At 45.9% G+C, this 25679-nt stretch overlaps 1 protein-coding gene across 3 annotated transcripts in view; it reads left to right on the forward strand.

The window, feature by feature from the left end:
• Positions 1–21787, forward strand: part of PFKL (phosphofructokinase, liver type) — a 51638-nt gene extending 29851 nt beyond the window's left edge. For all 3 annotated transcript variants that reach the window (XM_063132320.1, XM_063132321.1, XM_063132322.1), the window contains 12 exons: positions 2079–2143; positions 4521–4584; positions 5767–5913; positions 6652–6722; positions 8792–8879; positions 9580–9732; positions 9960–10124; positions 15481–15542; positions 17620–17731; positions 18424–18523; positions 19986–20091; positions 20713–21787. In XM_063132320.1, the coding sequence (XP_062988390.1) occupies positions 2079–2143; positions 4521–4584; positions 5767–5913; positions 6652–6722; positions 8792–8879; positions 9580–9732; positions 9960–10124; positions 15481–15542; positions 17620–17731; positions 18424–18523; positions 19986–20091; positions 20713–20860 (1281 nt within the window). In that variant the 3' untranslated portion in view covers positions 20861–21787. The remainder of the gene's footprint in view (positions 1–2078; positions 2144–4520; positions 4585–5766; positions 5914–6651; positions 6723–8791; positions 8880–9579; positions 9733–9959; positions 10125–15480; positions 15543–17619; positions 17732–18423; positions 18524–19985; positions 20092–20712) is intronic.
• Positions 21788–25679: the final 3892 nt, after the last annotated feature.

Genomic DNA, 25679 nt, shown 5'->3' on the forward strand with positions numbered 1-25679 from the left:
GCCTAGATTTTTCACAATTCCCCCCCCCGACCCCACCCCAGTCTTAAAGGTTGAAATACCTCTCCTAAGGCTCAGTTACCAGCAGTAAGAGCTTTCAGCTGAAACATGCTGATGTTTGACCCCTCCCCCTTTTGCCTTTGTGCCCGCCCACCACTGGAATGTGGTCCCTGAGAGCTTCTCTGAAATTCAATTAGGCTCTTAAGCTGAAGGAGGTTCAACACTCCTGGCCTAAGACCGCTATTTTATATATAAGCGAAGAGGTGGGCAGGCCGGCAACTGATATGTGATGATGCCAATGAATACTTAACTAGGCAAATCTTAGCTGCTCTGGGAGTGTGGGAGGCCACTCTTAAGCTGCAGAAGGAATATGGCATTTGAGATGAAATATCCAGAACCTCAGCTTTCATTTATTTATTTTTTAAAAAGAAAAGTTGGAGAAAAAAACTTGAAAACATGTTGTTAGCGTTTGCTAAAAAAAATAGAGGTTTGGTAGGAATTCCTGGGGTCAAGAGGTGTGACTTGATGAGCCCAGGTACCAGCCTCTCCCATGCCGCACCACGTCTTATCTCTTCAGATGAATTCTTTTGCCCCATGAGTTCCAACCATTTTCTTTTTGTTCTTGATAAAGTCAAACTGAATTCATTAAAAAACAAAAACCTCCCAAATCAACTATGCCAAAAACAAACAAACAAAAAACCACCCACACCTGCCTCTTTTTTGCATTGTTGGTTACAGTCCTGCATTGTGGGGCATTTGGGTGTCAGGTGTGGGAATTTTGGGCCTCTGAATTGTTCCTTTCCAGTCGAAGTGATGAGCTGTACATAGCTGGAGTGTGACATGAAGGGACAGGCTGTGTCAGCTGGGAAGGTGGGTGCCTCCTTCCCTTAGCTCACTGACAGGAATGTGAACAGCTTTACATCTTTTCCAGAGGGCCTTGTGATTTATTTTATTTATGGCCCACTTTTCCCCACTTTTTTCTTTTCTTTTCTTTTCTTACCAAAGAATGGCACTCTCAGTGGCTAACAATAAAACCTGAATTAAAACAAAATCTTAATTAATACGTATTATGAAAACAAATTACAAATGCAATTAAAAACAAAACCCTTCAGTGGCACACCAGCTTATATGCCAAAGGGCCTGCCTGAGTTAAAATGTGTTTGCCTACTGGCAGAAGAACAACAGAAAGGGAGCCAAAGTATCCTCCCTCAGAAGGGAATTCCAGAGCCTGGAAGCAGCCAACCAAAAGACATAAGAACATAAGAAGAGCCATCCTGGATCAGACCAAGTGTCCATCTATTCCACCATTCTGTTCACACAATGGTTGAGCAGCTACCCACGAGAAATTCACAAGATCCTAATGTCCCCACCAAATGCCACTCCGATGGCAGTGATACAAAGAGGAGGGCTTTCTGGCTCATCTCCTCCCGCTTTCCTGTTGTTGGTCTTCTCCCTCTTTCTCTCCCTCTGAAATGTCCGTGACACTGTTCAGATGACATGCTAAGCCATGGTGGTTATGCATTTTGAGCTAACAGTGAAGGCTTAGTGTGTATAGGGCGTTTTCCCTAACTATATTTGCTACAACCATGAAATTGAACTCTGGGCAGTTCAATTTTTGTGAACTGCCCAGAGAGCTTCGGTTATTAGGCGGTATAGAAATGAAATAAATAAATAAATACATAAATAAATTTAACCACATGCTGCAATAAGGTTAGCGGCCTTAACTGTGGCTTAGCATGTCATCTGTAAGGCCCCCATGGTTAATCAATGCTACCATAGAACTCTGCGGCAACAACAGCGGAAATTGGCCAGGCCACTCTGTCTAGCAGTGGGATCTCCACTGCTGAGAACTGCATAGCAGCTCTGAATGCACCAACCTGCATTTTGTGTTCTCGCCCGAAATCTCCACACACGGCACTCTTGTACTCCTGTACTGGGGTCACCAGGATGGACATACCACGAGGTGGGTTCAGTGGGCTGACTATGAATACAGAACATGAATGAATCTCACTGTATGTTTGGTTGTATTAGATTTATGTCATAGTGGTTCTTTACCTCACAGTGGTTCTTTCTCTCTATAGACCAAAGATGTCCAGAAAGCAATGGATGAGAAAAGGTTTGAGGAAGCAATCCAGCTCAGAGGGAGGTAAGAGAGGAAATCTGGGATCTGAGAGGAAATTATATTTCTGTCATCTGTTTGTATTACAAGCTCTTCAGCATGTTTTTTTTTAAGTTATGAAGACAAAAGTCTTCCACATGTGCTGCAGACCTTTTAAATCAATCAAGGAATTAATTAGACTGTAAAAGCTATCTGCCTTTTTTCCCTTGCCCTCTGGAACAATCTGACATATAAGTATTCAGCATTTTTTTTCCAATAGGCATCATCCACAGCCAGAGGAATTCTCTGGATGTTAGTGGATCTGTGCTGTGCTTTCACCTGCTGATGGCCAGGCCTGTTTGGTGAGAGTCAAATGTTTCAGGATGGTGGCCATCAATCCTTCAACCTCCTTTCTGGCTGCAACCCATAATGTCCATCTCTTGTGCCTGGCTAATCCTCACTAACCTAATTGAGACATTACTAGAAACATGGACACCTTTAAATGTCTGATATTTATTTAACTGATTTATTTTGCCTGCCTTTCAGGGCACACTGTCTTCAGAAGATAGCTTACAATTTTATAAAAGCATGAACATACAATTACACAGAGAGAGAGAGAGAGAGAGAGAGAGAGAGAGAGCAGCTAATGATTTTTAAGTACTAAATGCAGATTGGAATAAAGGTAACTTCAGGATTTTGTTTTTTGTTTTTTTTAAGCCAGCCGTGATGAGGCCATACATATCTCCCTGGGGGAAGAGTTCCAAAGGTGCGGGGCCACCATTGAGAAAGCCCTGTTCCTAGTACCCACCAGGCTAATGGCACATGCTGGTGGGACAGAGAGTAGAGCCTCTAACTCTAATCTCAGCACTTGCACAGGCTTTAACAGGCAGCCAATGTAAACAATAGAGAATAGGAATTCTGGCTGACTTTGTTTCTGCATTGAGAGTAGTAGAAATCTTATAAGTGCTCTAGTCTGTGGGTACTGTTTTCTTTTTGTTTAAAACTTGTTTTGCTTCTGCTCTTCAGCGGGGGGGGATAGTGTTCTGAGCACACATTCAAAGATAGAGGCAATGTCTCTCCATAATCCTATAGTGTTTACAGCTACTAAAAAGGGGGAAAACATAAAAGCAGGATCTGCAATAAAATGTTGCAGTGTGGAATGTTGCTGTTCAGAATTCCAGCCACTCCATTCCATCTTCCCACACCACCACTAATCAGCCCGTATTCTGTGGCCACTGAGCTGGCTCACTAGGCTGTTTGGAGTTTTTTTCCTCCATGTTAGGGTTTTCAATTCCTAATTATTATTTTTACTTCTATAAATATTTGAGTTCCTCTTGTGTTTCCGTAGTGCTATTTTGGGGCAGCATTGAAAGCCTGGAAATAAAGGGAATTATTTGACTAGTAATCCAGTAATTTCACTCTTAAGGAAACCCTTGAAGGAAAGAACAACAAGCTACTGATATTTCCTGTCACCAATAAGGTGGCATGATAAGGCCCTGCGTATCTCCTTGGGGAGGGAGTTCCAAAGATGTGGACATAGATGACTTATTAGCCTGACTATTTTTAAACATGGGTGTAACTTAATGAGGAAATGTCTGACTGACAACCAGTTGCAGTGAAATAAGGCCATAATTGCTTCTGTTTGCTTTAAGTGAGCTCACTGCCAAGGAGGCAGAAGTAACAATTCAATCCTCATTTTTGAGACTACAAATATTTTAGTTCTTATTTTTTTGTTGAAATGTTGTTTAAGAGGCCTGCAGATTCTTTAAGATGCACAGTTGTAAAAATAGAGATTTTACTTTCAACTACATGTAAAGTGTATTGTTTTATAATTGTTTTATATTTTTGTTACTTTTTCTAATGAAATATCCCTGCAAGAGCTTTAAAAAATAAATGCAGTGGTTTTTATTTTGTGAACCGCCCAGAGAACTCCGGCTATTGGGCGGTATAGAAATGTAATAAATAAATAAATAAATAAATAAATAAAGACTGGGCAGGTTCACACATAACGTGAAGCCACCATGGGGGAACTTCCCAGTAGGACTTCTCCTCATGGCGGCAGCCACCATTTTGAATATTCAAGCAGCAGCGGGGGCACACCATAGCTTGTCATTACATGTGAATCCAGCAAGGGTGAGTTGTTGGGGTACTTAACAAGCCACCCCAAACCCATGGGCTGTTTTAGGTGGCTTGTGAAGCACCCCAACAATCCGCCATTGGCAGGATTGCATGTAACAAGCTATGGTGCACTCCCGTCGAGGCTCAAATATTCAAAATGGTGGCTGCCGTCACAATGAGAAGCTCTCACTGTGGCTTGTCCTTATGTGCGAACCAGGGCACTGTCTTGTAGACTAGATTTTGGCATTGACTATTAGATGCTCAGGTTGAAAGGTAACCAATATATAATTGTGTGCTTGTTTTACAGGAGCTTTGAAAACAACTGGAACATTTACAAGCTACTTGCGCACCAGAAGCCAGCACAAGAAAAGGTGAGGAAACTCAGGGAAATGAGGCCTATGAGTGCTTGTTTTTGCAAACTGCACTTACATTAAATGTTCAGTGCCAGGAAGGTGAATGCATGGAATCATCATGTATGCTAGAACCCACACGGTATGTCCAATAGAGGATTTCCAGCCTGGTCAAGAAAGAATGGCTATTTCCTGGACATCTCCCCAGTCCATTCGCATACTCTCACACGCTCAAAGCAAATTCACATGTCCAGCCTTACTAAACAGAGATTGGAGGTTTCCTTATGGACTAGAAAAGACCTGCCATGTCTAGTAGGAAAGGTTCTTGGCCTATTCTTTTCAAGGAACAGACAAAGGAGTGCAGGTGCAATCCTATAGTTTCTGCAGGAAATTCCAGTAGCCCTAATGTGTGCTCGTCCCAAGGGCATAGTCAGCATTGCCATGCCTCGCTCCCTTAGTAGTCTGCAAAACGATGCAGGGAGATAGATGGGGAGGCCACGCTGGAAGCAAGACCTGAAGTAGCTGCTAAATGTAACTCTGGCATATTTGCACAGAGTGGACTTCACCTTCTACTATTGAACCGCGATGTGATGAACTGTGGCTGGAACGTGGCTATGGTGGTCTGCCCTTTATCATTCCCTTGAGATGGTTTTTTAGGAAAAGGGGCAAAGGAGATGCCCAGCCCCAAGCTAACCTTGGCCGCTTTGTGTCTGGCCTGAACTCTGCAAACCGCTTAAGTGAAGTACTGCAAGGCACGATACTGAGCTGTATTTGAGATCCCCCCTCAGGCATCACTTTCTCCTTAGCGCAAGGCAGTGGTGGGTAACCTGCAGCCCTCGGCCTAATTTCAAAACCACTCAGCATGTTATCAGTTTAGATCTCCAGCAAGAGCAGCCTGTCCCTTCCCTGGCAGAACTTGCTGGGGGGCTGGGGAAGGAAGAGTGAGGGGGGGTGGAAAGAGAAAAGGGGATGGCAGGAAGAGAAGAGGTGTGACCCACCCACTTTAGGCCCTAGCCCTGCCCACCGCTGGCATGTGCCCCCTGAGAGATTACCCACAAGGGAGTGTGGCCTTTGACGGGGGAAAAGGTGCCCCATCCTGGCCTGAAGAGCTTCATCCACATCCCTGAGGGTGTCAAATCAGTACCTCAATGCCTCATTCAAGCTCTGCATGGACTGCTTACTCTCCTTTTTCCTTCTGGGCAGAGCAATTTCAGCATTGCCATTCTAAATGTGGGAGCCCCAGCAGCAGGAATGAATGCAGCAGTCCGCTCAGCTGTACGCATTGGGATTTGCCAGGGTCACACCATGTACGTGGTGAATGACGGCTTTGAAGGCTTGAGCAAAGGACAGGTAAGTCACTCCCTGATTGGAGGGGTGGAAATCCTTCTTCCTAATGGACCACTGCTTACTTTCCTATTTTCCTGTTTTTGTTTTTCCCAGTTAGCTGTCCATATGCAAAGAGAGCTCCAGGGTGGGTGCATGGTGGCACTGCGTTGGCTATACAATGCAGCAGTCACTTCGCAGCCATCACAGGGCTTTCAAGCGAAACTCTGAAGGAAAAAAGTTGGAGCTTACCCCAACGTTTTTCTCTGGAGCGAGGCGAGTACAGCGCATCTGTCATCTCTCCTTGCTCTGGAGTTGCGGCGGAGACACGGCCAGGCAGATGGCGACCCCTGACTGGTCACCATCAGCCCAGGCAGGGGGTGGGCCCAGCTGCTGGAAACCCCACAGTTTTGCTGCTGTGTCAGGAATAGCTGCCGCCACCCTGAAGCAGCAAAAGCACGGGGTTTTGCTTGTTGTGGCAACAACCCGCCACCATGTAGGCAGCCTCTAGGACATCTGTAAGGCAACTCTTTACAAATGCTGTAAACTGGAACATTCAGGAAGGCTTTGGAATTTCTCGTAGAAGGATGATGGAGATGGAATTGGTAGTAATGGGCTCCCAGGCAAGCAAATTCCAGGGTGCTCTTCTCTTACAAAATGCTGTTGGTTTCCTTGGCTTGCCAGAAGATCTGTTATGGTGGTGCGTTACAGTTGGGGATGGCTGAACAAGTCATGAAGGGCCTGACTAAATGTTTCCTCTTGTAGATCCGAGAGGTGGGCTGGCACGATGTGGCAGGCTGGTTGGGCCGTGGAGGGTCCATGTTGGGAACCAAACGGTAAGTGCCATCAAAGCTCAGGGAGAGGCTCCCTGCAGGCAGGGAGAAACTGAAAAATTGAGCACAAAAAGGTCTTGGGAAGAATCAAGTTGAGCCTTTCTGCAAAGTTGTAAAATGAGTGGATCGCCTAGTCTACCTTTGTCGAAAAACAGGATATTCTAAGCGTTTCTTTCATTAAAGTGATCAATAATGTATTACTATTTGTTTTATTTTTGCACTGTTTTGGCAACTATATGGCTTGGGTCCAGGTTATCTGAAAGACCGTATTCTCCCTTAGGAGCCTGCCCGTGCTTTGAGATCTTTTGGGGAAGCCCTTCTCTCAGTCCCACCACTGTCACAGACGCACCTGGTGGGAACACGGGAGAGGGCCTTCTCGGTGGCTGCTCCAGTGCTCTGGAACTCTCTTCCCAGGGAAACTAGACTGGCTCCCTCCTTGATGTGCTTTTGGAAGCAGGCAAAAACTTTTTTGTTCTGGCAGGCCTTTGGCAATTAATCTGGGCCTCCGTCTGTACTAAGCTCTTTTACAATTGTCATGTCTTTTAAATGTTTTAATATTGTTTTAATATTGGAATATATTTTAAACTTTTGCATTTTTATAGGTTTTAAAATGTATGTTTTAAATTTTGTAAGGCCACCTTGAGGCCCAGTATTGGGCAAAAGGCAGAATACAAATCATCATCGTCATCATCATCATCATCATCGACATCTTTCTTAACACTTATCTTGCATCTGATTTCCTGTTGTGAATATTCATTGTTAATGAAATGCAGTTGTGTTTCCTCTATGATCTCGTACAAAAAATATTGCTGGTCAGCTTCATCTGCTTTCCATAAACCTCTGCTCAACAAGCTTGTCAAAACCAACGCTTCAACATGCTCATCATTCATTCATTTATCACATTTCTCTAGAGCCCCATAGCTGGAGATCTCTGGACAGTTTACAAAGATTAAAAACCATTGAAAATACATTATACATACTATTAAAAACACACAATTACATACAAACATATAAACAGACAGCATGCACACAGGCACGCATATATCTAAACAATTTGTTCTTTGCTGTTCTGTTCTTTCCTTAGTATGATCAGCTCTTTCCGCTCAAGGACTGCATTCAGTTTTGGAAATTCAGGGGGTGCATTGCAGTGGTGGGGTGGGGGCTAAAAGTAAAAGGGTGCAGGGCCAAAACACCAGCATGTTTTAGCTTAAAGCTCTTTCTACCAGTCATTAAGCCTTAGGGGAGATATTTCAACCTTTTAGAATGAGGGGGGGAAACTGCACAAAAGCCAAGAAACTACCACATGACTGGCAGTCAGGGAAAAGGGGATGTGGCCCTCCTGGACCCCAGGCCGGCCGGCTTTGGCCCGAGGTTCAACGCCCCCCACTGTACAGATTCTGTACCCCTTGTACAACCTGATCGATGTTGCTCTTGACGGCGTGTGATAAGAGGTGCCAGAGTAACCGCCCACCATCAACTGGGTGGATTTATTATCCCTCAAACAGGGAAGCCGCCTTGCTCGCTTCTGCGGATGGGGACCGGCCACAGCCTTTTATGAGCTGGCAGGTGAAGCTCCTCTTTCCTTGGGCGCTTGCTTATCTGAACACCTGAATCTCTTCCAAGGCCTTGGAAGAGTCTCTGGACTGTACACTCCTGATTGTTAGCTTGGCCTAAGTAGGAGCAAGTGGGTTCATTAAACACATTTCCTTTTTTCTGTTGTTTGTCACAGGGCCATTCATTCTCCAGGAAGCAATACAAAGGGCACATTGTGCCCAAGCGTAGGAGTTTGTCTCACTGTGCTTTTGGCAAAGAACATGCTATTTCAAAGTGTTTGTGCCCTGTCCTTACTTCATACAATGCTCTGGGGAGTGAGAATCAGATCTAAAGCAGCAAATTAATTTGGAAGGTTTCAGAGGGTTCCTCTGCTTGCTTCATGGAACTAACTAGTAATTCCTCATTTTCCTTCACTGTGCTCAGACAATCATATTGTCAAGCAGGTTTCCTAAAACAAGGGTCCAGATGGTGGAAAGTGCTGCCTTTGAGCTTCTCTGAGTTTGTTCTTGTTTTTCCAGAACTCTCCCAAAGACGTGCATGGAGAAGATTGCGGAAAACATCCGGAAATTTAACATCCAGGCATTGCTGGTCATTGGAGGATTTGAGGTGTGGAGAAGCTCCCTGGGTCTTTCCAAGATTGAATGAGGAATGCCACTCTCCCTTTTCTAAAAGGCCAAGCCAGGCCAGGCATGTTTCCCCAGATGCTAGTACTTTAGAATTGGACATATAGCGGTGGGGAAATCGTTATAATCGCCCCCAGCTTGGCTGTAGCTCTGTAGTAGAGTCCACACTTTGCATGCAAAATGTCCCAACTTCAGTCCCTAGGAAATAGCCCTGTCTGAAATCCCGGAGAGCCTTTCAGTCAGTGCAGAGTCTATGTGAGCTAGCAGAAGCTCCCCAGGCAATACTAATCTAAACGGGCCCGTGGTATTGACTTGGTAGAAAGCAGCTTCTTGTGTTTATGTACCCAAGCTTTGTATTAGCCTCTGGATCTTTTTTTTTTTCATAGTCACTTTTGCTTCCAACAGCTGTAATCCTAGCTGTTTAGTAAATATATTAAATATACTGTATATCAAATGTACCTTTGGAGTCATAGATAAGTCGCTACCTAGCCTTCAAGATGCATGGCCTCATTCACAGCAAGTGTCTCCCACCCAGCTCAGATGGAATCAAGGTTCTTAGTGAAGGTGCTGAAAGGTGCCAGAACTCCCCCTTGCCCTTGCCCTCCCCCCAATACTTCTTGCAGTCCAGTGCTTGGGCTCAGATACGTGGCTTATATCTCTGACCCTTTCCCCCTCTTTTGCAGGCGTACGAGGGAGTGCTGCAGTTGGTGGAAGCCCGTGGGGAGTATGATGAGCTTTGCATCATCATGTGTGTGATCCCAGCTACCATCAGTAACAACGTTCCCGGCACTGACTTCAGCCTTGGATCCGATACAGCTGTCAATGCCGCCATGGAGGTGAGCCGTGGATATCCAGCAGCCGTGGCATTGTGGGGGGGGGGGCAGTGGGGGAGCAGGGCATGCGGAGAGCCGAACTGTGCAATTTGTCCTGCATCAATATATTTCCCCTGCATAGGTGGGGGAATTTGGGCAAGAACTGCAGCGTGCTGTTTGCAGTCAGAGTTTAATGTCTTCCAGCACCTGGGCAACTAAACCTCCTCTCCCCTCCTTCCTTGCCACTATAGAGCTGCGACCGCATCAAGCAGTCTGCTTCAGGCACGAAACGGCGCGTCTTCATTGTGGAGACGATGGGGGGTTACTGCGGCTACTTGTCCACGGTGACTGGCATTGCAGTGGGAGCTGATGCTGCCTATGTCTACGAAGAACCCTTCACCATTCATGACCTAAAGGTGCGCTGGGGGCGAAGCTACATGTCTGTGTTACGTGCTTGCTGAAGTGCTGCTTGTGTGCAGTAGAGGTGGCCAAAAAGATGGCTTCTCTGCATTAGTTCAATGTACAAAGGGCAGGATGTTCGGTGTGTGTGTGTGTGTGTGTGTGTGTGAGAGAGAGAGAGAGAGACTGTGTGAATGAATGGAAAAGAGAGGAGATCTTTAAAATTTTACTAACTGTAAACAACATGTTGCATCCTTGAAAGTGGCTTTAAACAATATTTGGAAAAGCAGGGTATAAATTGCATACTATATATAGTGCCCTAAAATGCAATTATCCTCTCTCTTACAAGTCCCCTGTACCCCTGTGGGAAGACTGAAGTGAATCCTGCTACTATGAATCATGAATCCTGCTACTATTTGGAGATTGGAAGTGCAGGTGGAGAGGAACTGGCTGAGAGAGATGGGAAATATTTCAACCACCCATGGTAGTGGCTTGTGTCATGAAACTCTGAGATCTTCTCCCAGGTCAAATTAAGAATGAGGCGTAAGAAACTGAGGGGCTGTTCAGACAACACGCTTAACCATGTACGTTTTTCCTAACCATGGTGGCTACATAACCATGGTTTAACCATGCTCATGAACATGAGCTGCAAAAGGGTTAGCAGTCCTAACCATGGCTCACCCATCTTGTCTGAACAGCCCCCCTGGTATCCCTCTTGCAACCTTTCCCTGCTATGGCAAATCTTGGCTCCAGAGCCCATGACAATGAGTGACTCAAGAAATCTTGAGTTGGAAAGATGAAGCAAAAAAAATTCCCTGTAAATGGAATGTGTCCATATTCAGATGCAACTTAGTCGTGTGGTACTATCCCCTCAACACACACAATTCTTGCCTGTATATACCATGGTTTCAGAAGATGCACCATGTAGGTTCTAAGAAGGGTTGAGTAACTGGTGACCCTCCAGATATTTTGGCCTAAAACTCCCATCAGCCCTAGGCAGAATATCCAGTGGCAAGAGCTGATGGCCCTTGTAGGCCAAACTTCTGGAAAGTCACAACTTGCCCACAACTTCTCTTTCTAAAGATAATATTTGTACAGTACAGAGAACAGCTCCAACAGAGTCCCAAAATAGTGTCTGCAACAAGGTAGGAACAAAGCCAGACTATAAAACACATGGTCTTCGATGTCTATATACTAATGCCCAGAGCATGGGAAACAAACAGAATGAACTTGAACTCTTATTACATGAAGGCAAATACGACTTGATAGGTATAACTGAAACTTGGTGGGATGACTCCCATGACTGGAATATAGCAATTGAAGGATATAACTTGTTCAAAAAGAACAGAAGAAATAGAAAGGGAGGTGGAGTTGCACTATATGTTAAAAATACCTATCCCTGCACAGAAATACAGGCGGATGAGATTGGGAGCCCCGTCGAGAGCGTCTGGATTAAAATAAATGGGGCTAGGAATAAAAAGAATATGATAATCGGAGTCTACTACCGACCACCCAATCAAGGAGAAGACGAGGACGAAACTTTTGAGAAACAAATTGCCAGTGTTTCAAGGAAGTGTGATGTAGTAGTGATGGGGGACTTCAATTACCCTGATATCTGTTGGGAGACCATTACTGCCAAAAGCGGCCCTTCCAAGAAATTCCTGACATGTATGGGTGATAACTTTCTCCTACAGAAAGTGGTGGAAGGAACTAGAGGGTCAGCAATCCTTGACTTGTTATTGACCAATAGGGATGACTTAGTGGATAAAGTGGCAGTTACGGGAACTCTGGGGGAAAGTGACCACGTCATACTTGAATTCTTGATTATGAAGGAGACAAAAGTCGAGCGTAGCCATACACGTACTCTGGATTTTAGGAAAGCTGATTTTAATAAACTCAGAACTATAATAAGTAAGGTCCCGTGGCAAGGGAGCCTAAAAAGAAAAGGAGTGCAGGATGGGTGGGAGTATCTAAAAAATGAAATTTTAAAGGCACAGTTACAAACAATTCCAACAAGGAGAAAAGATAGAAGACAACAGAGGAAACCAATGTGGCTCCACAAAAAGCTTATTGATGAACTGAAAACAAAAAGGGATACATATAGGAAGTGGAAGGAAGGCCAGGCTACAAAAGAAGAGTACAGACAAGTGGCGCAGAAGTTCCGAAATGGCGTCAGGAAGGCTAAAGCTGTGAATGAGCTGAGATTAGCGAGGGATGCTAAAAGCAATAAAAAGGCTTTCTTCAGATACGTGAGTAGTAAAAGACAGAGGAAAGAAATGGTGGTTCAACTGCTTAATGAGGATGGCAAATTGATAACAGACGACAAACAAAAGGCTGAAGTGCTCAATTCCTACTTTGCCTCGGTCTTCTCCCAAAAGCGGATCTATGACCCCCCTGGAAAAAGTGAAGCAGAAGTTGAGGGGGCAGGATTGCAGTTTGAGATTGATAAACAAATGGTCAAAGAACACCTAATTTCCTTGAATGAGTTCAAATCCCCAGGGCCCGATGAACTGCATCCAAGAGTAATGAAGGAGCTAGCGGAAGAACTCTCAGAACCTTTGTCTATTATCTTTGCAAAATCATGGAAGACGGGTGAGGTGCCGGACGACTGGAGGAGGGCTAACGTTGTCCCTATCTTCAAAAAGGGCAAAAAAGAGGAACCTGGGAACTACAGACCAGTCAGCCTGACATCCATCCCTGGGAAAATTCTGGAGCAGATTATAAAGAAGTCAATCTGTAAACACCTTGAAATCAATGCAGTGATTACTAGAAGCCAACATGGATTTGTCAGGAACAAATCCTGTCAGACTAATTTGATCTCATTTTTTGATAGGATAACCTCCCTTGTGGACTGTGGGAATGCTGTGGATGTCATATATCTTGACTTCAGCAAAGCTTTTGACAAAGTACCACATGACATTCTGATTAACAAACTAGCTAAAAGTGGGCTAGATGGAACAACTATTAGGTGGATCCACAGTTGGCTACAGAATCGGACTCAAAGAGTACTTATCAATGGAACCTTCTCAAACTGGGGAGAGGCAACGAGTGGGGTGCCGCAGGGCTCAGTCCTGGGCCCAGTGCTCTTCAACATTTTTATTAATGATTTGGACGAGGAGGTGCAGGGAACGCTGATCAAATTTGCAGATGACACCAAATTGGGTGGGATAGCTAATACCCTGGAAGACAGAAACAAACTTCAAAGTGATCTTGATAGGCTGGAGTGCTGGGCTGAAAACAACAGAATGAAATTTAATAGGGATAAATGCCAAGTTCTACATTTAGGGAATAGAAACCAAATGCACAGTTACAAGATGGGGGACACTTGGCTCAGCAATACTACAAATGAGAAAGATCTTGGAATTGTTGTAGATCACAAGCTGAATATGAGCCAACAGTGCGATATGGCTGCAAGAAAGGCAAATGCTATTTTGGGCTGCATTAATAGAAGTATAGCTTCCAAATCACGTGAGGTACTGGTTCCTCTCTATTCGGCCCTGGTTAGGCCTCATCTAGAGTATTGCGTCCAGTTCTGGGCTCCACAATTCAAGAAGGACGCAGACAAGCTGGAGCGTGTTCAGAAGAGGGCAACGAGGATGATCAGAGGTCTAGAAACAAAGCCCTATGAAGAGAGACTGAAAGAACTGGGCATGTTTAGCCTGGAGAAGAGAAGATTGAGGGGAGACATGATAGCACTCTTCAAATACTTAAAAGGTTGTCACACAGAGGAGGGCCAGGATCTCTTCTTGATTCTCCCAGAGTGCAGGACACGGAATAACGGGCTCAAGTTAAAGGAAGCCAGATTCCGGCTGGACATCAGGAAAAACTTCCTGACTGTTAGAGCAGTGCGACAGTGGAATCAGCTACCTAGGGAGGTTGTGGGCTCTCCCACACTAGAGGCATTCAAGAGGCAGCTGGACAACCATCTGTCAGGGATGCTTTAGGGTGGATTCCTGCATTGAGCAGGGGGTTGGACTCGATGGCCTTGTAGGCCCCTTCCAACTCTGCTATTCTATGATTCTATGATTCTAAGAAGAGATGTTGTGAGTTGGACTTCATCTCAGTAGCTGATTGGGGAATCAAGTCCAGGCGAGAGAATAGCAAGGCACTTCTATACTGGTGCAGCTCCTGTTAGTGACAAACATATGTAGTTGGGCCTTTCGCCACACAAAAATTGCCTTATTAAACACAGACGTCTCCTGAAAGGTACATTGTATATGGAAACCGCCCAGCCAAATGCTCTGAGGTGCTAAGATAGTTGTACGCTGCCTTCCCTACACTGAACGTCATAGCGCCTGCTCTAGGTCATGAGACTGTTGCTCAGTGGATGCTGGTTGTTCTGGTTTTGGTGGGGCTCTGAATCCCTTCTGGATTTCAGTCAGAACTACTCAGAACTCTAAAGGAGCCATCCAAGGTATGGAATCCTATCTCACAAATAGGTTCTGCACCTTGGATAGCTCCTTTAGAGTTCTGAGTGGTTCTGACTGAAACCCAGAGTGGATTCACAGGCCCACCAAAGTCAGAGTCATCAGCCTCCACTGCAGTTGCTACCTACATTTGATCAGGATTACATTCCAGGAGGAGGGAGGCACCCTTAAATTCCTTTTCCTGCTCTCTGTTGCCCCTCCTCCCTTACTTCTGTGAACCATCAGATGCCTGTGTTGTGTCCTTTCCACTACCCCCAACATTCTCCAACAAGGACACAGTAATCCCAGTGTCAGCACAGCCATTAAATATTCCCCCCACCCAGAGTGAGCAATCTTAAAACAAATGGGGTTTGTACAAATGAAACACACGGGACACCCCCATGCCCCAATAGTTAATGACATGGGGGAAGACAAATTGTTCCTATGATGACCAGCAAACTTGTGGTCAGTTAACCGTAAATGAGAACCAAGTTCTGATGGTGAGCATTACTCCCAGCTTGACTCTTCCATCTCTGACTGTTTCAGTACTTGTTCCTTCTGAGTGGAACCTTTATTTGTGCCATCTGTGCTCAGGAATGAAGCCACTCGACCTAAATGCGCCTACTTAAGAGTTTGTTCCATTGATATTCATATACATGTGTCAAGAACTGGCAGTTGTGGCTGCTAGATTCCAAGAACAAAGGCTTGAACAGTGACCTGGATTTCTTATGTTGCTAAAGAAATGTTTTGCTTCCCTCCTGGCTATGCTCTGATCAGTTGTTTGTTACACAGATGACTGTTGATTCCAATGCTCTAGAATACAAGCAAAGCACTGATAGTCTTATCTAATCTGGTTCAGAAGTGACATTTCCTTCTCCTTTTGTCAAAAGAGCCTTCATTTTCTCCCCATTCAGCAAAAGTGGGTCCAATAAAAACGACGGCTCTCTGTGTCTCTGTGTCTTTCCAGGCAAATGTCGAACATTTGACGGACAAAATGAAAACGGACATTCAGAGAGGGCTGGTGCTGCGGTGAGTTGCACAAAGGGCTCTGGAATGGCCGGGCTCCAGTGGTCAAAGGGGATGTAAAACAGGGGGTGGAAACTCATTCACCCCAGGGGCTGAATTCCTTTTTGGAGAAGCCCTTGGGAGCAGCATTTCCAGCGGTGGACGGGGCCAAAGGCAAAAGACGACAAAGCCAAAAATGTAAAAAAGTCCCAGCATTTTGTAACTTAAAGGTCTTACTGCCAATAACTGAGCCTTGGGAGAGACATTTCGGTTTTTTAGAATGGAGGGGGGACTGCACAAAAGCCAGGAAATCACTAAACCGCTGGTGGCCAGGGAAAAGAGAGTGAGCCAGGGGAAGGGAGCGTGGTCCATTGGGGAAACCCAGGGGGTTGGATTTGGACGCCAAGAGCTGCCCCCACCCCCACTCCAAGTTACGTAAATCTTTTGTGTAATCTGGGATTACACAATAACCTCCGTAGCTTTTTGGACACACTGTAAGTGGGCTGACACTGCAGGAGTAGCTGTTTTAAGGTAGCTAAGATCTCTCTTTTTTTTCTTTGTATTTTTCTTTGTATTCAATGAATACAAATGTATTCAATTTTTTTTCTTTGTATTCAATGTATTTTCAAAGAATAAATTGAATTTAAATTGAATTATTGATGGAGGGTAGCACTCTTAAGCTCTATTCATATTTTTTTACTATTACTTTACAATCCAAGACATACGTGGGCTGCTTGGAAATTTTCTTTGTAATTCTTCTGTATGCCAAATGTACGTTTTGCCTCTTTTCCATAATCTGTGGAAAGGTTTTGACAAATACTGCATTGTGTGCCCCGGATCTGTAAGTGGCTAAGATATCTCTGATAGCTGATAAGGCCAGCAAGAGATCTTGGGCTCAGGCTCAAAATGAGTCCATTCCATGTTTTCCCCCCACTCTGTGTTCAAGAAACGAAGGTGCAAACGTTGCACTCAGCAGTGGGTTAGGGATATCAGTGTGCTGTACGCATTGGTTACCCTGTAGGAAAGCCGGGGCTGCTAGTGCAGGACACCATCACCTGCTCGATCACAGGGTCGGCACGGCTCTGTGTGGACTTCTGCTGACCCAATCCCTGGAGCCTCGCCAAGACTTGCATCTCTATAGTGTGGCTGAATAGTGACTCAGCACAAACGAAGGAGTTGCAGCCTAGAAACCTCTGAAACATTGAAAAGAGATGGATGGTTTTTTAAAAAAATGTGATGAGGTTGGCTTGGTTCCCTGCCGATGCGAGGGCCTGATGGATTATACAGCAGCCCTGCAGAAAAGGGGAAGATATTCCTCAAGGGGAAAGCTAACACAGCGGAGGCAGTGGTTTTGCCAATGCTGGGTGGCTAGTTCTACCACGGCTTCTTTAGTTGTGTTCTATCATGTAGGCATTTGCCAGCGCCTCCTCAGATCCAGTTCCCCCTGCAGGCCCAGCAGGGCAAAAGATGGGCAACATTCAATTCTGCACACTTCTTGGATCACAAATGGCTCCTCTCAGAGCTATTAGCCTCCTTGCCTAGTTGTCTGTGCAGACAAACACGCAGCGTTTGAATTTTACTTTACTTAGGGTGCAATGCTATGCATGTTTACACAGAAAAAAGTCCTACATCTCCCAGCATGGCTGTGGAATTCTGGGAGATGTAGGACTTTTTTCCGGTCCAAACAGCCATAGGATTGCACCCTATTATGCTTCCTTGTTTTGGAATTTAAAATCAAGGCAGTGTACAGAATTAAACATACCGGAATATATGAAGTATTAAAAGGTATGTCATGAAAACCCCAAGAAATATGCAGCATAAAACAGCCCATAAAAATCCAGAACCCATCACTGAAATAAAGATGTCTTCACTTGCCTTCAGAAGCTTAAGAATGACGGATGCCACTACAGAGTTAGAGCTACCACTAAGAAAGCCCTGCCTTTTCCTCTTGCTGAGGCGTGAATGGTGGAGGATACATCATACAGGGAGAGATTCACCAGGCTCAACCACTGAGGTCTTCAAGATTTAAAACCAGCACATTGAGTTGAACTCCAAGCACTTCAGCGTACAAAGTGTTTTCTGACTTCTGTTTTCTCCTTAGCAATGAGAAGTGCCATGACCACTATACCACCGAGTTCCTCTACAACCTCTACTCCTCGGAGGGAAAAGGAATATTCGACTGCAGGATCAACGTCCTGGGCCACCTCCAGCAGGTAAGTGGAGCTGGGTGATTGGTGGCTAAGAGGGAGTGTCCTCAATTTGAGGAGGCCCAGGACACTTGAAGAGAGGACCGATTTAAGGCTTTTGGTGGAAGGAAACGAGTAATTGCTGATGTTACCTGATGGAGAATTGTTGTTGGAGCTTCTTTAACCTGAACATCTTTGCCATCCACACAAAAATACTCAGCAGCAGCTTCTTCCACTCAGGGCTGTAGATTTCATGGCCAAGGTAAATTTGGATGGTTTTAAAAGGGGGTTGGATAAACTCCTGGAAGAGAAGGCTATTAGTCCTGATGGCTATGTGCTACCTCCAGTATCAGGGGCAGTAAACCTATATACACCAGTTGCTGGGGAACATGGGTGGGAGGGTGCTGTTGCTCCATATCCTGCTTGTGGGTCCTGGGTCAACAGCTGGTTGGCCACTTTGTGAGCAGGGTGTTGGACCTGATGGACCCTTGGTCAGATCCAGCATGGCTCTTCTTATGTTCTTAAGGGCCTGTTGTCCATCCTGCAGCTGACTGGCCCTTTTTATTTTGAATTTAACTGCCTCCCTTTTCCAGGAGATGCCTGCAAAATGGTCGTTGAGTGGGATGGTCCCAGGCATCTGCACAGATCAACTTGGCTTCTTTTACAGTGGCGTAACTGTCATTTTTGCTCTGCCTTCAGTTTCCTGTCTCTGTCTCTAGGGAGGTGCTCCAACCCCCTTTGACCGCAACTATGGCACCAAGCTGGGTGTGAAAGCTGTACTGTGGATGTCAGAGAAGCTGAAGGAAGCGTACCGCAAGGGTATGTCAAAATTCCTCCCTCTGGGATGGAGAATCTTTGCTGCTGCAGCTGCTGTGTCCTGGAGCCGGGAAAATGCTCAGGAGAACTTTGGCAGAATGGGCAGAAGGTGCAATGTCCTCGTCGGCCTGCCTGCCAGCCAGCCAGATGTACAGACACCATTTATGGTTGCTAGGCAACTGAGCAGAGGGACTAAAGGAGACTGGCTGGTGCCAGGACTGCCAGGAAGGCACTGTTGCCCCCCTGCTAAGGCACGGCTGCCTTGAGGCTGCTGTTCCTCTGAGTTTTCCTCTTGCTGAGAGAGATGGGCCTCCCCTGGCAGCTTGCCCACTTCCTCCCAACTGAGGGGAAGAGGAGAACAACCAGGTCGTGATCTCTAGCAGAAATGCTTTGCCCTGTTGGCCTGCTTGTTGCCCTGCATCCAGGAAGGATCCTATAATCTCAGCCGCAAACCTCTATATACGATGGGTGGTAGTCAGTAGGGCCGGTGCCAAGAGTCAGCACGGTTGAGCAACTGTCAAGGGCCCACATCCCAGCAGGGTCCCAGTGGCAGGAGCCTCCTGGCCTCGCTCCGCCTCTTCACCATTGCAACCTGTTTGTTCACCCGCTCTCACTCTGGCCCAGTCAATGGATGGTGGGGAGGAGCAGCAGCAGTTGCTCCTGCCTTCTTGCTCTCTGGCTCTCAAGCAAGCAAGTGGTGGCAATGATGAGAAAGAGGATGAGAGAAGCAAGAGCAGCTGGAGAGAAGAGAGTCTCACCTAGGGCTGCGGCGCCATTGAGGTGGTCTTGACAAAGGGCCCTCCAAAACCCCGTGCCGACGCTGGTGGTTAGTACTGGTTTATACACCTCCATTTCCCATTGTCCACACCGGTCCCTTCTGCAACAACAGAGGCTTCCCTTTTCAGACGCTTCCCCCCACCAACATATTATATGGGGCTCACTGCTGCCCAAGGCACACATGCCTTTTTGGCTATGGAAAGCATTGCTTCAGCCCTGCATTAATCCCCTTAAAGCAATATGTTTGGGACTGCAACCCTCCCAGTCCCTGATCTTTGGCCATGCTGGCTAGGGGCTTGTGGGAGTTGTAGTCCAAAACACCTGGAGGGCACGAGGTTGCGCAACCTTGCCGTAGAGCATACTTTGTGAAAAGTCTCGCCTGGACAGTGCAGGGTTGTGTCCCAGGGAGCCATTGTGACCATGCCTGTACCCAGAAAGATTGTCCCTTCCTGAAGTTAGTTCTCCGTGAGCTGCTCATGTTTCTGGGTTTGCCCATATTCAATGAGAAGAGTGTGCAGCCATTTTCCTTGAGAGCCCTGCTGACTACCATGATTGTAGAAGCCTTCTGTTCTCTGTAGCTGCTGGCTTTCTGCTGAAGACATCCAGGCCACCTCATGTAACACCAACCTGTTTGCCTGAGGCCAGAACTGCCTGGCATTGCAGGTCATAGGTCCTTCTCTTTCCCCAGGCCGCATATTTGCCAATTCTGCTGATTCTGCCTGTGTGATAGGCCTGAGGAGGAAGACGGTGTCCTTCAGCCCCGTGACTGAGCTCAAGAAAGTCACAGACTTTGAGTAAGTTGCACTCCTTTTGCCACCCAAGTCGGGGAAGTGAGTTTCTGGCAATAGGGAGGAAACGTAGCAGCACAGTGAAAGGCAGACATCGCGAGTAAGTTGGCAGTGAGGGGTTTGCCAAGCTTCTCTGAGTTACTGCTCCAGTTTGCATTTGCTTTTTGCGAGCGTGGGGCAACACCCAACTACGCTGGAAGGGTGTGAAGTATGAGATGATTCCCTGTTTGTTCATCAAGCTTGTGGCCTTCATTCTGTCTGCCAATGTGGAAATGGAACATTCAACCCCATTGCATTTAACTCTCTCTCTTGCCCCTATCCTGAGTGGTACTTAGTTCCTAAAAGAGAAATACTGGGCTTCAGGTCTTCCTGGGTGCTCTACTCCAGGCTTTCCCAATGTGGGGCCTCCAGGTGTGTTGGGCCACAACTCCCATTGGCCATACTGACTGGGAATTATGGGAGATGCAGTCCAGCAAATCTGGGGGCACCAGGTTGGGGAAGGCAACTCTGCCCCACAACTCCCAATGGGTGGAGTCTGGCTGAGAGACATACTCTGCACATGCCTGGTATATCCCATACTCCCAAGGCTGAACTCTTGCACTGATGCTGCTCTTTGTCTCCTTGCAGGCACAGGCTCCCCAAGGAACAATGGTGGCTGAACCTGCGCCTTATGCTGAAGATGTTGGCTCACTACCAGATCAGTCTGACCGAATACGTGTCCGGCAAGATGGAGCACGTCACCCGGCGCACACTGAGCATTGAGAAGGGATTCTAGCACGTCTTCCCTTCTTCTTGCCTGCCTGACCAGTCCTCTGTAGTTCCCTCCCTCTCTGGCCTTCTCATGCCTTTGGAGTTCAGTGCTGGTGCCACCGTGAGCCTGCAGGAGCGTGACCAGAGGACAGTCTGGCTGATGTTGCAAAACCATGCCTTGCTGGCAGCAGGAGCTTCCACTTCCCCCTGCCAAGTGGGGAGGAGGGTTCTCCTGTCCACAGCTCCCTCTCTGCAGCTCGTCTACCCCCAGCAGCAGAGAGGGGATGTAGGGTTATGAAAGTGCACAGCCTCTGTGGCAAGTGTGGTCTGTTCCTATTTCACAGGTCACTTTTTCATGTGTACAGAATATTTAAAGAATTGTGTACCAATTGTCATCGGGACAGTGGGATGGTTTTAGAGTCTTTCTGGCCAGGTGCCACAGAGAATGCAAAATTCCAGAAAAGTGGGGTGGGGGTATCACCCCTTAGTTTGGAGCTGCAGAAAACGGGGTCTCCCCAAACATTACCCGGCTTGAGGAGTGCCGCAAGACAACTGTGATGGGTCTGATTTAGGGCCTGAAAATTTATGTTGTCATTATTAGAGCACCCAGCTAAGATCCTGTCTGGTAGAAGTCTTTTACCTGCAACACAGCTCTTCTCCCTCCTCTGCCCTCCTCCCCTCCCTGGGTCGACATGTGCCAACCAGGAGAGGGCAGTATGGCTGAGTGCTGGGCTGGGGTTGCCAGTGTGCCACCACTTGGCATGGAGAGCCCTCTTCTCTGTGCTCCCCGGCTGCTGTGTCCCATTCATTGTCCCTGGCTAGAGCTGGGAGGGTGGCACCAGTTCTGTGGCCATGCTGTGACTATGCACTTCTGTGAACTCAACGTCCCGTGTTACCTGTAATTGTCCGTGGTACAGCTTTGTGTCCTCTAGAGAAATATATTAAAAAAAAATCCACTGAATCAATTGTCTCTGAGACCTGGGAGGCAGACTGAGGGTCATTTCTAATTACTTAATACTTCTGTGAAAAAAGAAATAGCCACAGGACTCAAGGTAGAGTTCTGTGCTGGGCCCCCGTAGAAACAAGAAGTTCAGTAAAAGGCGCATACTGTGATAAGCCCAGCAAATACCCATAAATGTACCAGAATTCTGTCAAATGACTCCAGTCACGTTGGCAGGTGATAGCTCCACCATCCTGCAACTGGGAACAGGGTGATCCTCAGAGTTATCAGCTCGCACTCCTCTGTTGCTGAAGCCTCATGTTGTGTCTACATTATTTTTTTGTGTAGAAAAGACATAAGGCCAAGACCCCATACTTTTGATCTCTTACCCAGGGTCCGAGCATGAAAGCAATGAGTGGAATAAAGGCTTTGCATGGAAAAGACCAGCACTGTGAAACATCACTGCTGTAGCTTTGGAAACACTGAATCTTACGATGACATCACACCTTCCCCTTCAAATCATAATGACTCTATTCTCATTATATCTGATATAAACTAATTGACTTCTGTGCGGTGTTCACACTGCCACTTTAGTGGAGTATAAACTAATGGCGTTCCTGTTTTGCTTCCCATGCTCTTACAATTTTATCCCACCCTTCCTCCCAGGAGCTTAGAGCACTGTGCATTGTTTCCCCACCCCCTTTCCTATTTTTATCCCCACAACAGCCCTGTGAGGTAGGTTAGGCTGTGCTAAAAGATGGTGACTGCACTGGGATCGTCCAGAGAGCTACAGAGCTGAATGGAGATGTGAACCAGGGGCGGAATTCTGATTCGAGGAGGCAGCCCCTCCCATGGGTCGGGCCAATGCTATCAGTGACCATAAACCAGACACTGTACAATGTGCCACAAGCACAAAAAAAGACCTAGAAATGTGCACAGAGACAATAACACAAGCACATGTTCTCATCCACAGATGGCCAGCAAGTCACAACACATGCAAATAAGCAGCATGTCATCAAGGAATTAAACATTTATACAATAGGCCATTTTTTTCTGACCCATCTATATAAAAAGGGAGGTTAGCTAGGGAGGTTGTGGGCTCTCCCACACTAGAGGCCTTCAAGAGGCAGCTGGACAACCATCTGTCAGGGATGCTTTAGGGTGGATTCCTGCATTGAGCAGGGGGTTGGACTCGATGGCCTTGTAGGCCCCTTCCAACTCTGCTATTCTGTAATTCTATGAAAAACAAGATATAGAAGGAGTGCACTACGACATTTATTTTTCTAGGAGCACAAGTTCAAGTTTAATGCTTGAGACCAAGGGAACACTTAGGAAGACCTGCCCGCCTGTCCCCACAATTCTATCCCAGACTGAACCTGATTCCCCCATTCTTAGAGTGACTCTAGTGCCCGGGGTGGAGAACCTGCCACCCCAGAATCAGATGTTGTTGGGTTCATTCTTAATTAGCCTCAACCAACATGACCAATGCCAGGAATGATGGGACTTGCAGTCCAACAGCCCACAGGTTCCACCCCCTGCTCTAGCCACTTCATGTTGGCTTCCAGGTAGCAACTATCTTACATTTCTTAGCATCAAGACAAGGAATATGGGGGATGTGGCTTTTGAAACAGGCTGGAAGTGGTCATGCTGTACTCAAGGACTGCTTGCATGATTCCTCTTTTCTGCTCACCACCATATCCCAGGAGACAGTAACAGCATCTCACTTCCACTGGGATGAACAAAAGCACAAGTCTGATGATGATCGTCCGGAATCCAATTAGAGAGGCACAAGGTGCAATCCTATGTATGTTTAGACAGAAAATAAGGCCTACAACTCCCAGCATGCCCCAGCCGGCATAGCTAGCTGGGCCATGCCAAGAGTTGTAGGCCATTTTTCTGTATAAACATGCATAAATTGCACCCTATCACAATTAGATGTGGATCTGACGCCACAGAAGTACTGTTTTTTAAAAGACTTTATCCATACGCACCACATATATTGTACTACATGCTGTAAACATAGAGAAGGGAAGCCTGGCTTGTGTCTAATTCAAAAAGGTGTCCTAGGGAAAGGGCTTCTTCTTAGAATAATGCTTATGATTCTCAGTAGTTTGATATGGCAAAGGCCTGGAGTGGGATGACCCCACACAAATGCAGACACGCTCACAGAGAGACCTGCAAAGAAACAAGCTGCTTTCCGTCAACCCGACGTTTGCATTTCCTACATCTGTAAACTGACCGAAAGACCAGCTTTGACTGGAGCATACCTTTTGATTTTAAAACAGCCCTCTTCCATTTTCTTTAAAACATAGGCAGTAGTCACAAGTGACACACTCTGAACCAGAAAGCGTTCCTAGCATACCGAGTTGCTGGTGTTTCAGCAGAGACTAGGATGGAGCCTTTGCTGATTTTTTTTTATTGTGGATCTAAAACTGCCTCTCTCCCTACCCCCACGCCAAACCTCAAAAAGAGAAGCCAATTCAAGATACATGAGCAGGAGCAATTAAAAATAAAAGAACAAATACATCTATGCCAAAGTAAAGAATTATGAAGTAGCATGCAAGGGCCCTTTTATGGTTCATTAGTCTCTTGTAATTGATTTCAAATTCCTGGCACTCTGGAACATGTTATCCTGGGACATATCAGGGTTGATTTTTACACTGCAGTAGAAAAATGATTCATTTTACAGCCAGGCAGGAGTTGAACATGAAAACATTTAATGCTTATTATGGCTTGATTGCAATATAGATGGGACAGTGGCTCAGTCTTGCGTTGGAAAATTCTATGTAGCCCAAGATGACAATGAGTATTTGCAGCCCAATCCTACGCATGTGTGAAATCTATGTCCTTCTGAATTCAAAGTGACTTATTGCTAGCTAAGTGGCATAAAACCACACCCTTCAGGTCCATACATGCCTACATATGGGTTTTTTATAATAGGATGCCTGCACCATTTTCTTCTTTTATCAGGTATGTTTTGATGGCTTGGAAGTGGATTTCTAACAGTTGCTTTTAACGCTCTGGAAAACATTTCTTTGAATGCTGTGAAAGATTATCAGCAGGGCAGCCAGTGTTCTATGGGAAATTGTGCACTGTAGTAACACCCAACCCCTGTAAGACTTCAAGCACAATTTCTCCTATAACACAGATTGAAAGAGAAACCAAGTGCTTTCGGTTCTCAAAAAAAGTTGAACTATTCACTTTAAGTAGCTCCTTCCCAGCTGTGAACTCAAATCAACAGCTATTCAAAGGCTGCTGCCGCCTGTTTTGTTTTAAACCTTACAAATACTGCCCTCTCCATGTCCTGCAAGTTATTACTACTGCCCTTTCAATAAGCCATATTTGTTTAGTATATTGTTGATGTCCCTGAAGGCAAACATCCTCATTCTATGGTAGGTTTGTTTGCCCTCGTGGTTGCATTAAAAACACTTTGCATCCACACACAGACACACCAGCTTTCAACTGCAATTGCAGAAATGGGGCGAAAATGTAAACGTACCTTCTTGCTTTGGGTCAGATGTAGTAAGTAACTAATTCATATACATAAACAATGGAGCACACCACCCCAAATGAAATATATACTGACTGAACCATATCAAAGCTGTTATAAATCCATTACTAAATGCACAGATGCTCTCTATACCATCTGAAATGCAGTGCCCTGGATTGCACCGAGAGCCGATGTACTTTATAGAAGAACTAGATCAATGAATGCAGAATGTGTCAATCTACATATCAACTACCCCATTTGGATCAACAGAACAGAGCTTCATCAGTCTCATCAAACAGAACAGGGGTGGACAGAAGGTAGACCCAGATCTACTAGTACAGATCTCCTGCACATCAGCGCAATTAAATAACCATATATAGACTAAGAGGGCAAGTCATAGGAGGAAACTCAGAG

Source organism: Elgaria multicarinata, chromosome 8 (genome assembly GCF_023053635.1).
Source record: "Elgaria multicarinata webbii isolate HBS135686 ecotype San Diego chromosome 8, rElgMul1.1.pri, whole genome shotgun sequence".
Lineage (NCBI taxonomy): Eukaryota > Metazoa > Chordata > Lepidosauria > Squamata > Anguidae > Elgaria > Elgaria multicarinata.